This window comes from Haemorhous mexicanus, chromosome 8, assembly GCF_027477595.1.
Source record: "Haemorhous mexicanus isolate bHaeMex1 chromosome 8, bHaeMex1.pri, whole genome shotgun sequence".
In the NCBI taxonomy this organism is placed as follows: domain Eukaryota; kingdom Metazoa; phylum Chordata; class Aves; order Passeriformes; family Fringillidae; genus Haemorhous; species Haemorhous mexicanus.
Genome location: NC_082348.1, coordinates 12124494 through 12137571, shown reverse-complemented (window position 1 = coordinate 12137571; position 13078 = coordinate 12124494). Strand labels below are relative to the sequence as shown.

The following is a 13078-nucleotide window of genomic DNA, read 5'->3' as shown; positions in this document are numbered from 1 at the left end:
TTTTTTCTAAGCAAATTACATTTGCAACATCAAAAGGAGGAAGAGTGTAAAATAAATGGTAATGCCATGTCATGAGACTTTCTGCTAGAAGCTTTTGCAACTTGTTCCTGCCAATTTACTGTGTATCTCTTCTGTTTTCTTAGCCTACGTAGGGAGAAGATCAAAAGCCAGTTTTCTGCCTATGAGCAGATCTAAGATATTTCTTTAATGTTGATATAGCTATGTTTTAGAAAGGTGTAATGCCTTATAACAAGAACAATAAAACACTTAATTTCATATATTTTGAGAAAGAGTGGGTTCTTCTTTAGAATCTGCTCTAGACACTAGTCTTGTAGGCTGGGTTTACAAATTAAGAGTAGCTTGTTAGAAACCTTTGGCACTTCTATTCATCATACTGTTGTCACAAATAGAAGGCATTTGTTTTAATACCTTGTCCTACTCATACTTTAGGCATGATTTGCATGCCAGTGTTTTGGAGTGGCCCATTCTTTAGGCTTGCAGGGCAGGGTTTTAATCTGGTCTTTCAGCACTTGTGAGACACTTTACCTGCATGCTACCCTGATGTCACCAGTGTCATGGATGGGTGACTGTGCTGCTTCTCTCTACAGATCTGATTGGTTGCCTGGCACTTCATCTGTGGCAAGCAGGACAATGGCTGCCAGCAAGAGCAAGAACCAGAGTTCCTTGGCCCTCCATAAAGTAATTATGGTTGGCAGTGGAGGTGTGGGTAAATCTGCCCTCACACTTCAGTTTATGTATGATGAGGTAAGTAACTTTGGCTCAGCTTCTCTAAAGCACAAATTCATATGGCTTGCTAAGCTTTTTTTTTGTGGGACGGGGGAACTAAATGTGATGAGAAAAGACCTGATGACCCAACTGGCAGGAGCAGGATGTAAAAAGCTGGGAGATGTGTCCTCTGGGAACATCTCTGGCTAAAGGTGACAAAATTGATCCTTATTTGTGAAAGAACTGTCTTCAGAAGTCATGCATAATGTATGCGTGCTTGTGTACAGAAGCTGTTACTACTTGGAGTTGAACTTTAATTTTGTAATTTAGGTCAGTTAAGGCTGAAGTCAGAAGTAAACCTTCTAGCTCATTCTGATGAAGTAGGAGCTTAGGTGATGAAGTAGGCATGTTCATAGCATGCATTCTTCCATACTGGTATACAAGAATCTAGATTAGGCAGCCCACACTAGTTTGTGAAGGAATACATGATCCTGTAGTTCAAAAGTTAGTATTTATCTATGGGTTGTCCACATATACTGTCATGGTGTAAGTATCTGAACAGGTGATGTAGTCATTCATGAAAACCAGCCAGCTTAATTGGGCTTAATTGCTGTGTTCTGAGGCTGAGAGGCTCTTTACCTCTCTACTTCTCTGCTGGATGTGTGCTGTTGCACTAAGTTGAATGGGCAGTGGCTTTGTGGATTTGATCAATACTGAATGGACTAAAGTATGTGCCTGTGTGATTATGGAACAGACTTTGATGTTCAGCAGCTGGATGCTCTCATCTACACCTGTTAAAATACCTGTTCCCGAAGTATATTCAAATGCATTTCCTTAAAGCAGGAGATGTAGATAATGCCAGCACATTGCTTAACTTATACTGCAACTCTGTTCTTAAATTGTACTGAGGTTGCTGACAGTGTTTTGTGTAGCAAAACTTGACTAGGCAAATTGGCTCTTTGATGTATTAAGGGCTTAAATAACTTGCTTTTAATAGTAATACTAAAAAAATGAGTGGTGGAACTTAGTGGCTGTGACTGAATTATGAGAAGGTTTTGGGGAATTTAAATGTCACGGAAGTGAAAGAAGGAAGATAGACAAATACCGAGACTGTTTGACAGTAATTCTAAACACTGATCCCTTTCTTGTCAGTTTGTAGAAGACTATGAACCTACCAAGGCTGACAGCTACAGAAAGAAAGTAGTTCTGGATGGTGAAGAAGTTCAGATAGATATTCTGGACACAGCAGGACAGGAGGATTATGCAGCTATCAGAGATAACTATTTCCGCAGTGGGGAAGGGTTTCTCCTTGTCTTTTCAATAACAGAGCACGAATCCTTCACAGCAACAGCAGAATTTCGGTGAGTAGTTTCTCTTCTAGGCAGGGGAAGTTACCCAGTTCCTGTGTTGCTCTGACAACTCTGCCTAAAAGCTACAGCTCTTTATTCTTTGTCTGTTACCATTTGATCAGTAAAAGTGACACCTGACCATTTTGCTCTCAGTAACTGATAACCTAAACCACAGTATTCAGCCTCTGGCTTTAGCCATCTTTTTGCCTGCAACTTAAAAGTACACTATGCCAGCAGCAACTTCAGGCAAGTAACAGATTCTTGGACTCTTAAAACAGGCATATTCCAGCCAATTTTCAGTCTTCATGGATGTGAAGTTTAATTATCTTAGAACAGTACTTCTGGAATCAAGTCTGTCTTTTGGCCAGGTTTCAGACACAGTATTGCTTACTGCTAGAAGCAGGTGCTCTAAGGAAGGGAAGGATTAGCCTCCACTCTCAGGTATGGATTGGTGCCAAACAAGGGTTGGCAGCCAAGCTTTGCTATTGTAGGCAGACATATTCCTAGAAAGACGCAGAGTAATAGTAAGCACTTCCATTTTTCTTCTTGGGATTAGCAGTTCTGATGTAAAAATTGGCACCAGATTGACCACAGAAACTGCTTATGTAGTGTGGGGGATAAATAAAAGGATTTAAACCACTTCTGGTTTTAAAATCCATGTAGCCACATTCTTCAGGGCAAGTGTTCTAACTCTTTTTGATAATACCTGTTGCCTCAGTAGAAGGTAAACTAGAGATTGCCTGGAATAGCTATATAACTTGAAGGAAAACTTCCCAAAGCATAGGGAAAGTTTAGGAGTTCCTTATGCTTGTCAGAATAAATGCTCTTTATCGGTCTGCTTTATGTTCCCTTTGCTTCAGTGGTACAAGGTTAACAGATGTGAACTGGTAATGGAAGTGCTGTAGCTGAGGACACTTATTTCTAGGTTTTTCTTAAAGCTAAGGCCAACTCCCCTTGCACTCCAGAACTTAACATATCATACTCTTTCAACAGTACTGGATGACCACAAAATCTTTCATGAGGTATAAAAATACTGGTCCTTCCTCATGTAATACTTCCGTGATTTTGTTCTGCTTCAGAAGGCTGATAGTCACGGGACACACAAGCAGAGCTCAGTTTGCTCTAACTGGAGCTCCGAAAGGAGCCAACAGTTCAACTGTTACAGGACTGCAAAACGGAATGCTAGGACTCTTCCTAATGTAAGATGGAGGAAAAAGTCAGGTAACACTCAAAGAACACAAAGAAAATTAGACAAGTGGAAGCAATTGGGTTTGGCTTATGTGCCTAAACGAAATATAATGTTAAACCCAAAGTTTAAGGCTTTGAATGAAAGAGAGTAGCAGTATTTATCTTGGCAGTTTGGTTTTTTTGTCAGACTTCTGTAACTAGGTTAATGGTGTGTCAGTTCAAGATTCCAGCACAGCAAAACAATGAAAAAGCGTTGCTAGCCCTGGAGATGGGCAAGAAGGGCCTAAGAGCTTTGTGATGCAGAATCTCCGACTTTTCAATGGTTCAGCAGTAAAACAAATAGTGAAGTTAGTTAAATGGAATATTTAGGCTCACATGCATGAACTAGCTCCTTGGTCCAGGAAGGAGTGTGGAATGGGTAGTATTAGTCACCAGCATCCCAGGCTGAACTGCAGAGTGGTATTATTTACTGCAGATCAAAAGGTTCCAGAATCTGAACACTATGAAAAAGTTGAATATTGAACAAACGATAGGCTTGTCTTTAAACCCTAGCTCTCCTGCTGATGCTGTGCATTCAGTGTTTGCTTTCAGTGCCTCTTTAATCTGAAAATGTGTGAAGATGCAGTTAAATGCAACAGCAGATTGTCTGCTTCAGTGTTAATGCTATTTTAGAGTCTCATGTATACTCCATACATTGTTATTTTGTAGATGGAAAATGCAGGCATCTGAAGTAGTGTGGTAACTCGGTGAGATGAGAGGGTGTAGCACTGTCCTCACGCCTCGTTTAGCTCTTCTTCATAACTATTTAAAAGTAGTTTAGAGTGGTAGAGTTCTTCCAGCATCCTAGATGGACGGCAGCATGTGTCAGTCTGGTTTCAGCTTGTGTTTTACCCTAGTAAAGAACAGACTGAGACCGGTATGCAACATCACTCCATCTCCTTTCCTGGACAGCAGTACATCCTCTTAGCATGACAGGTTAATGCTGGCAGTTGAATATCTTCCTGGAGTCTGTGAAGGAGGAAGGTTGCAAGCATTTTAGTTCAGAATTGTGCAGTAACTCTCTCCTTTGGGTAAAGTTTAGATGGCCATTAGGAACGATGTCTGCCAGCTACTGGGCTGACTGCAACCTACTGCCTTGGCAAAGACTTGATATTGCCCAGACCTATATAGAGATGTGATGCAGACTGTGAATTAAAGATGGTGACTGAATGCCAAGGTGGAACTTGGCAAACATGGCACTTGTACTCTTTTCCTCATTCAAATGTGAACTCCTGCTGCCAGTTGCTCTTCTGCCATAGTCTTCTTTCCTAGAGCCTAATTACTCACTAACTAAATGGTAAAACTGCCTTCCTGGAAGTGTGAGGCTTTCAGTAGTGTAAAGCCCATAGCAGTACTATGCTAATCTTGGAATAAAGTGTGTGTCCAACTGTTGGGAAATACCCAGTTGTAAGCACTAATAATGTGCAGACCACTTGATCCACTCCACTTAAGTGTGGGAGTTTTGTTGCTACTACTAACACAGATATTTTTATTTTGAATACCTCATGCCTTAGGGAACAGATCCTGCGTGTGAAGGCTGAAGAGGATAAAATCCCTTTACTGGTAGTGGGAAACAAATCTGACCTGGAGGAGCGCAGACAAGTGCCTGTAGAAGAGGCTCGAAGTAAGGCAGAAGAATGGGGGGTGCAGTATGTAGAAACCTCTGCCAAAACTCGGGCGAATGTAGATAAGGTAAGAGAAATGACATCTACTCAATTAGATCATCACTATTCATTCAGTACTGACTCTTGCTGGGACAAAAGCAAGTCCACAGTTTGGTTTCTGAAAGCCTAGTTTATTAAAAAAAACCCAAAAAACAATGAACTAACTGGAACACGTGCACTTAGGCATATACCTAGCTTCAGGGAACCTGAGATCTGGAACAAGTTAATGCTATTGTCTTAACTGTTTGTATGTGAACCAATAGTTTTTCAATAGTTCTTTGGGTGAATGGTTCTAAGGATTCCCTAAGTATGTTATTTTGTTTGTAGGGTATGTCCTTCTTATAACACCAATAAGTAACAAGCTATGGACAATTAGAAACTGTTCCCCCTTCCCTATAAAGCTACATGTAATGTGGTTAATCTTAAAAATTTTATTCTTGTTTTCTGCCAAGACCACTTTGAATTGTGAGGAGAACTTTTTGCTGTGTCCCTGTCCTGTTTTGACTTGTCCTTGGTGGTATAGGACAGTTATTCTCATGTTATTCTGCTGATGTTTTCTTGCATAAAAAGTGGTGGTGGGATATTCTAGAAGAGAAATGAATTATGACTACAGAGTGTTTGTCCTGTATAGAGGACAGATCAATTTCAGTCATCCCCTTAACTTTGTTTGTAGTAAGGAGTTCTTGAAGAACAGGGTGCCTTTTTACTTCACCAGTTCACAGAAGATTATATGAAATTACTGTTTGCACCCTAAGGGCTCCAAATATGTCTTACTAATATGCAACTGTTCAAAGATAACAAATTTTAAGCAGTTTTCTCTTTGGTTAAACAACACTTGGAGCTAGATGTACTCTTCTAGACAGCTTCCTGTTCTTCTATATTAGTTCACTAGTGGAAATGTTGGTGCACAAGTTACTGGCAGGAACTCCTCCTCTCATTAAAACTGCAGTATATGAAACTCCTGAATTGACACATCTTCATTTAAAGAATGTAGCATAATTTCAGTTTGGTGATGTCACTGTCAGTTGCATTAACTGGGTGATGTAGTGAAACATGAATATTTAGACTTGCTTTTTCCTATAAGCATCTCATATTACTAACGAATGGCCAGCCTATTTTATATTTGGACTAGTTTTCTGATCAGCTGGGATTAACAGCAGTGGAGCTGTGTGTCTGGAGGGTACTAGCATGGTGATCTAGATTTGCTGTTATGGGTCTTCACTGGCTAGCTCATATGACATACCGGTTGTCCTCTGTATAAGCACTGTTAGGTGTGTTGTACAACAAGATATTTCTCTTTGTGGTGATTGTGTGTTAGTGCTGTGGCAGAATAAAATAAAAACTTAAGAGGGTTTTGAATTACAAACTAATCTACTTGGATCAGTAGCATGGTCTTGTTTCCAAGTATCAAAGGCTTGAGAGTTCCCTGTTTGGAAAAACACGCACTTTAGTTCTACAGAGTGATGCTTAACTCTTATTCTGTAATCATAAAAATAATTTTAAAAAATAAATTATTTTTAAATAATCCTAAAAATAAATACCCAATGACTGTACAGCAAAACAGCTCTTGCCTCTTAAGCAGTATGTACCTAGACATCAGGAATACAGGGGTGAAATTGCCTAAGTTTTGGACAAAAAAATTAAAGAGACATGAAAGGAAGCATGACTTTCTCTGAATTTTTCTTAGAACATAGTTTTGAGAATTTTCTGTGCCTTGTCACTTGAATTCTGCACCTTTGTAGTTATAGACCAAGCAGAATAGTAACTGCATGGAAAAGATTGGACTCAGTGCTTTTCATAGTTAATAGCAGTGGAAATGTTTGTTAGGCACAGACAAATGTTCTCATGAGCTTTGAATGCTGCTTTTGTGCAAGAATCGTATTTAATAAAAATCCCTTAAAACAGGGCTCTTGAATTTTTTGATAGCCAGGTAAGATTGTGCAATTTTTTGTCACTGCTTGACACACTACATGATTGATGTTGAGTTTGTCACAGGAATCTTTGTCTAGAATTACTTCTGCTGTGTTGAGTACAGTGTGGTTCTACATCTTTATTTGCTGCTGAATACAGTAGTTTTTATCTGCTTTCTGGTAGCTGATATTGTTTAATCTTTCTTTATTTTTCCCTCTTAGGTATTCTTTGATTTAATGAGAGAAATAAGAGCAAAGAAAATGTCAGAAAACAAAGACAAGAATGGCAAGAAAAGTGGCAAGAACAAGAAAAGCTTTAAAGAAAGATGTTGCTTACTGTGATGCTTTGGAACTGTAAATATCTATCTACAGGTGGCACGGATAAAATACCACTAAGGATATAGGGCTGGATTCATGAAAGGAAGTCTGTATTGACTCCCTTATCTTTTGCTTTGCATATCACACCTTGAAAATGTGAAAACAACTTTGCAACCATTTCCAGTATCCAACAAAACCTTTGCCTCCTTAAACTGAAATGGGCTCCATCTTCCAACTTTCAAAACTAGGAATAGTTTCAGAACTACAATCCTTCTGCTTGGTTACACAATGTACTTTTGTATTAACTTCCTTCTAATGTTTCTGTGTGTTTCTCTTGAACCTCTATTGGCCTTAACCAGCACAGCTGTTCAGGTTCAAACATTTTTTCCCGCTGTTGCTGCCCTCCTTGATGGTGCAAAATGCAGAAAGGCTAGATGACACCTAGTAAAGGGTTTGAGTCTCCATCTTATCTTAGCTGTCACTGATATTTCTTACACTGAAATCTGCTGACTTCCTCCCCATGCTCCATGTAAGAAATAGCAACTGACAGTTGAGAGTCAACTCAAAGCAAACTTTCTTCTGTGTCCTGTTTAGTCAATACAGCATTCATGAATCAAGCCTATGGACTCAATTCAGACTTATTTAGGAAATGCAAAAATTGATATTTAAATACACGCTAGATGCATTCCCTGTTGGGGTCTGTCTTCTCATCCTTAAATTAGTGGTATGGGGTGAGAAAATGACTGTAAGCCTTTCTTCAAAAGGAATAGTATTATCACCATCTCCCTGAAATGCTGTCCTGGGTTTCTTCCATGTATTGTCTTGACTCAATTACACTCTACATCTGTCATCCTTCCCTTCCCTTGTACTGGAATAGTGGAAATAGGTGTTGATTTAATCAGTTATGTTTATATTGGAACACTTGTGATGATAATGTTGGAAAGTGAAAACATCTGCATCTGTCTCCTGTCTTGCTGTAGATGAAAATGCTGAATAAGGGTGGGTCCCATCACACAATCATGACCTGGAATAGGTGAGGCATATATTTTACCTCTCAGTGATTAGCTGGCTAGTGAGCTGTATGGTGTCAAAAAGCAAATGAAGTTAAGCAGTTGCCACATCTGTTACTCACTGTTAATTTTATATGTACTGTTTCTGATGCACAGCAACCTAGCACATGGTGAGTTTTGCTGTCAGTTATGCAGTGGTGGTCATGTTCAACAAAAACAGTCTACAAGTGGAAAAGTCAGTACTTAGCAGGTTCTGTTGTCAACTGAATGAAATGAACTTTCTGATGCAGTTTAAATGAAGTGCAGTTGCCAAAAATCACTTCTGTCACTGTAGAAAAGAACTCTCTTTTGGTTGAGGAGTTTCTCAATGAATTATGGCTATCTTCTGCCTCCATGGAGTAGAGAAACTTGAAGAGTAACTGTATCTTGCTGGTACCTGGATGCTTAAAGCACAGTTGCTTGGTGAAAGGTTGTTCAATGAAGCTCACTCCAGCACTAAATTAACTAATGGTGTTTCTTCCTGAGATGGAGTAGGGAATACTGTTCAGTACTTAGTGTTGTAATTTGAGGTTGAAAAATATTTTTTCATGTGTACTAGATTGCTTTTGTGCATTCTGTCTCTGAACATTGAAAAAAGTAAGATGTGGTCTATATCAGAACCTCTGTTGACCTGAGGTTTCACAGGGACTTATCACAAACTCATTGTCTTCCATAACTAGTTCATCTTGTCAGGCAACTCATTGGACTGGGGAAACTGTACTAAATAAAAGGTGCTGTAATCTTCATTCTTGTCAAATTAAATTCCTTCTTTGTTGCTCTCATCTTGTATGGGCAGAAAGAAAGGTTAACCAGCTCTGGAAATGCTTCTCTGTGAACAGTATAATTAATTGGGAAGTTGGCTTTGTAATGCCCAATAGTGTTTTGAAGCAGAAGCTGGAAGCCTGCTGGCTTGCAGAACTTGTCACTTGAGCTGTGTCACCTGTGTCTAAAGCCTAAGCACTGAATAAGACACTGGGAGCTGTAACACATCTAACAAAGTTTCCTATTGAGCTTCCATGGATAAAAGTCCATTTCTGACTGTATGTTGTCCATACAGCAAATGAATGTCCTCTTCTAGAGGACTCAGGTTTGGTTGTAGTTGAGACTTAACCTTTAAGTCCTTAATTAACCCAAAGGATAAACAGCAGTTGAGTTCACTTTACAAGCTTAGGTCAAGCCCCTCCGAGGCAGGTTGTAAAATGTGTATAACAAAATTGAATAAACTGACCTTGCTGTATGAATAATGAATTCAGCAAAGCTCACAATTAGCAGCTCAGCTATGTTGGCTCAACAGACTTGCATGCCTTGACCTTTGATCTCTATAGTCTTAAGTACCTGACAGTATTTGATAGGACAGATGAATTTCTTCTCAGAACAGCGAGTCTCTCACTGGTGTTCTTACAGTCCATGTGCTGTTTTCACTCAGGTTAGTTTTTTCTCCAACTGATAAGGCTATGCCACTGAGGTGGACTTACTTGGAAGAAGGTGCTTGCTGTTTCATGGCTTCGTGTTGCATGTCTTCAGTGTTCTGTTCTTGTCACCTGCTCCAGGAAGACTAGGCCTGGAGACTAAATAAAGCAGCTTTTCAATTTTCCTCTTCTGTACTTGCGACAAACTCAGTTTAACTTGCCAGTTACAGCTGAAAACACACTAAAACAAAGCAGCTACCTTGCCTACTTTGGAACAGTGGGCAGCAAGCTTTCTGACTTGTACCAGAAAGGCAGTAAAGCTGATCCCCTGGACTGAAATCCTGCTGTCTCCACCTCATGGTGGAAGTGCCTGAATATGCCCTTCTGAATAGGGGCAATATGATCTGGGGAATCTTGAATGGCTTCCAGGTGTGCTTCACTGGACATCAATGGATATCACCATCAGGTGGGTTGAGTGGAGTGAATATAACATGGCACAGCATCCTGTGAGCAGTGTGAATGGAGCTTTGAGTAACTGGAGGTCAGGTACATCAAATAAGGGATGACTTTGGCAGCAGGGTATTTGTGGCTGCCTGCTCCCCTGCTGTGTAGCTGAGGAGACTGAAGGCTGGATTGAAGCTGATGTATTCTATCAGCCTTTGCATGCTGGGTAATTAAAAACCACGGCTTTTCTTTGTTGGTATAATGTGCTCTTAAATCATTCTGGAGCATGGCTGTAGGCAGGTAACTGGATATTTGCAGCTGGAGGTCATGCAAGACTTGACTATGCACTTGCACTTAAGCATTCAAGTATTATTCTTGCGCAATGACTTAACATGAAGTCAGGGAACTGTTTACTGCTACGTGCAATCTTCCTTATGTAGCTTAGCTTCAAGTGCTCCAGTTTTCCTTCTGCTTTGAGCAGAGCAAACAAGCCCCTGTTATAACAAGGGCTAAGTCATTTTATGAAAAAAATACAGGACTCCAGGACTGCAAAGGCAGACTTGACTCTTGTAGAGGAGCATCTCTCCAGGTGGGAGTACAGATGCAGCATGAAGTGTGTTTTCAGTGACTTGTGCCCTGTGTGTTCTTATACAGACTGATACACCTCTGCTGCAATTTCTAGGGGAACGCTTGGCTTTATGAGGAGAAAGATGTATGCCTATATTTACTGGGCATTAAACTTCAGCAAGATGTTGATAACCATCTGAAATTCCTGTTGAGTCCTATCTGGCTTAAGTATAATGCTCAAGAATACTTCAGGTTCAAGGTACAAAACTACAATCTGGAATGCAGTAAGAGGTATGTAGGGGGGATATGCATCTAACTAAATGCTCACGCAGATCTTTTTTTAAAGCTTTTCAAAGCATTAACCCCGTTCTTAGGCCTGACAGGTCTATCAATTCTTGCTCAAAAAGAGGATACTGTTATCAGTTCAGCTCAGAGCTTATGTAGACAGAAGCTTTCCTTAATTGCTGTTAGCATATGTTGCAGTGTTCACCTCCTGTTGACTTTATAGTTGGGAGAAGGAGGGAAAAGGAACAAATAAAAAAGCTATGATTTTCACTGTAATCTCCACACTTCATGGAAATGGCAGGTGGTCCTCTTGGGAGGGGAAGGTGTTATCTCTAACACCAAGTGAGAAGCTTAGTGTAGAGGAAGTGATTGTGGTTGCAAGACTTAATGAAACTGCCTCTAAACTATGTATGCTATACTATACAATGTAAATTCTTATTTTTTTTTCTTACATAGCTTCAGAGCTTTGTCTCTAACTTGCACAAACATTTTTAATGTCTGTAAAACTGGTCACTTTTCATTATCATGCTAATACAACTGATTTGTCTTACTATTGATAATAAAAAGAAAAAATGAGCTTCATATTTGTTTGTTATTAATTTTTACAGCATTCTAAAAGCATACCTAATCCCCAAATTCTTGAATGAGCCAGCCACTGATTTTCAGTGTTGGTAACCTTTCTATCAAATACGTAACAAGATTATATTACAGACTGTGGGAGGGGAGGAAGAGGTGACTGAGACACTCATCATTGGCTTTCTGGAAATGTATGCATGTTTTTCCAGGACTTAATTGACATAGTAGTTTGGTTCATTCACAGTTGATTTTCCAGAACTTAATTGGATCAGACAGCTTGTATCAGCTATATGAACGACGGAGTTGCTTTGTTTTTTCCTCTGACAGTCTTGTGCCTTTGAATAACAGAATAAGCAACACTGTGTGGAAAGGTAGTCCTTAGTCTTTTGAATGTGCCACACTCCATTCTCTGTGTGTGTTTGTGGTGAATGAACTGCAGCAGAGAAGCTGGGATGCTTCTGAGGCAGGATGGCTCAGGACAGACTCACTGCTCTCTAACGCCACTTAATTTGGAGTGGCAGAACAATGGGATTCAAAGTAAACTTTCAGGCAGTTTCTCTCACTGCTGCTGTATAAGTTGAAAGTGGAACATTCTTTAGCTGATGACTTCTGGCCAAAGACTACAGCAATTTACATAATCTTGTTTACATGGTGCTTGCCTGGTGTTTGCCCTGTGTTTCTGATTGCTACGGTGGTTTATGTTGCTCTCCCTCCCAGTGAAGTAACTTTTAAAATTCTCTGTGGCAGAGAAAGGGTAGCATGGAAAGTGTCGTGTAGGAGGCAGGAGAGGGTTCTGAGCATAGTTGTGTTACACTGCTATACCCAAAGCCCAATTGGCACCTTTTTCTTCATATAGTTTGCAGATGCTTGTGAGGAGAAGGCTTGCCTTTGGTTGCAGCAGGATAAAACAGGAGGATGATGACTCGTACATAGCTTGGCTCCTGCCTTTGTGTTTGCCTGTATTCTGCCCCAAACAGAACATTTTAGTGTGGTTCTGTGAGCTAAGTGATCAATTCCTGGGATGATACAGGCACCTCTTCCTGAGAACTGCTGGCTCCATCTTGTGGATTTAGGAGTTAGAAGCTCTGCTGTGGAGAGGGGCTGTTCAGCATGCTCAGACGAGCAGACAAGTTGCAGCTATTTATCTGCCACCTGAATTACATGTAGAAATCCACACTAGCTAGATTCTTCTGGTTTTGTTGCTTGGCTGTATTATTCTCTCATGCGGTATGAGACTTTGTTCTAAAATTAAATTTTCCTTTTGCATGCAAATGCTAATGTTAAATCTTGCCTAAACATTCTTCCGTGCAGCAGAACACCCAATTTCTCATGAGGATGGTGGATTTACGTTTTTTTCTGGCATTAAACCAGTTTGCCTTGCAAGTGTAAGTTTGTTCTCCTTGCTGAGCACTGATTTGCATGCCTGAAAGAATACTTATTGTTCCCTGAGACTGTGCAGTACTTCACTAAATGTTTTGTTTCTATGGGTGACTAAAGATGCTTTTTTTTGAAACATAAAGCCTTATTTTGGGGTGGGGCAGAGAATATCTTTTT

At 40.0% G+C, this 13078-nt stretch overlaps 1 protein-coding gene across 2 annotated transcripts in view; it reads left to right on the top strand.

The window, feature by feature from the left end:
- The window catches only part of RALB (RAS like proto-oncogene B), a 47902-nt gene extending 36378 nt beyond the window's left edge, over positions 1–11524 (top strand). For both annotated transcript variants that reach the window (XM_059852765.1, XM_059852764.1), the window contains exons 2-5: positions 609–765; positions 1879–2087; positions 4817–4994; positions 7099–11524. In XM_059852765.1, the coding sequence (XP_059708748.1) occupies positions 652–765; positions 1879–2087; positions 4817–4994; positions 7099–7218 (621 nt within the window). In that variant the 5' untranslated portion in view covers positions 609–651 and the 3' untranslated portion in view covers positions 7219–11524. The remainder of the gene's footprint in view (positions 1–608; positions 766–1878; positions 2088–4816; positions 4995–7098) is intronic.
- Positions 11525–13078: the final 1554 nt, after the last annotated feature.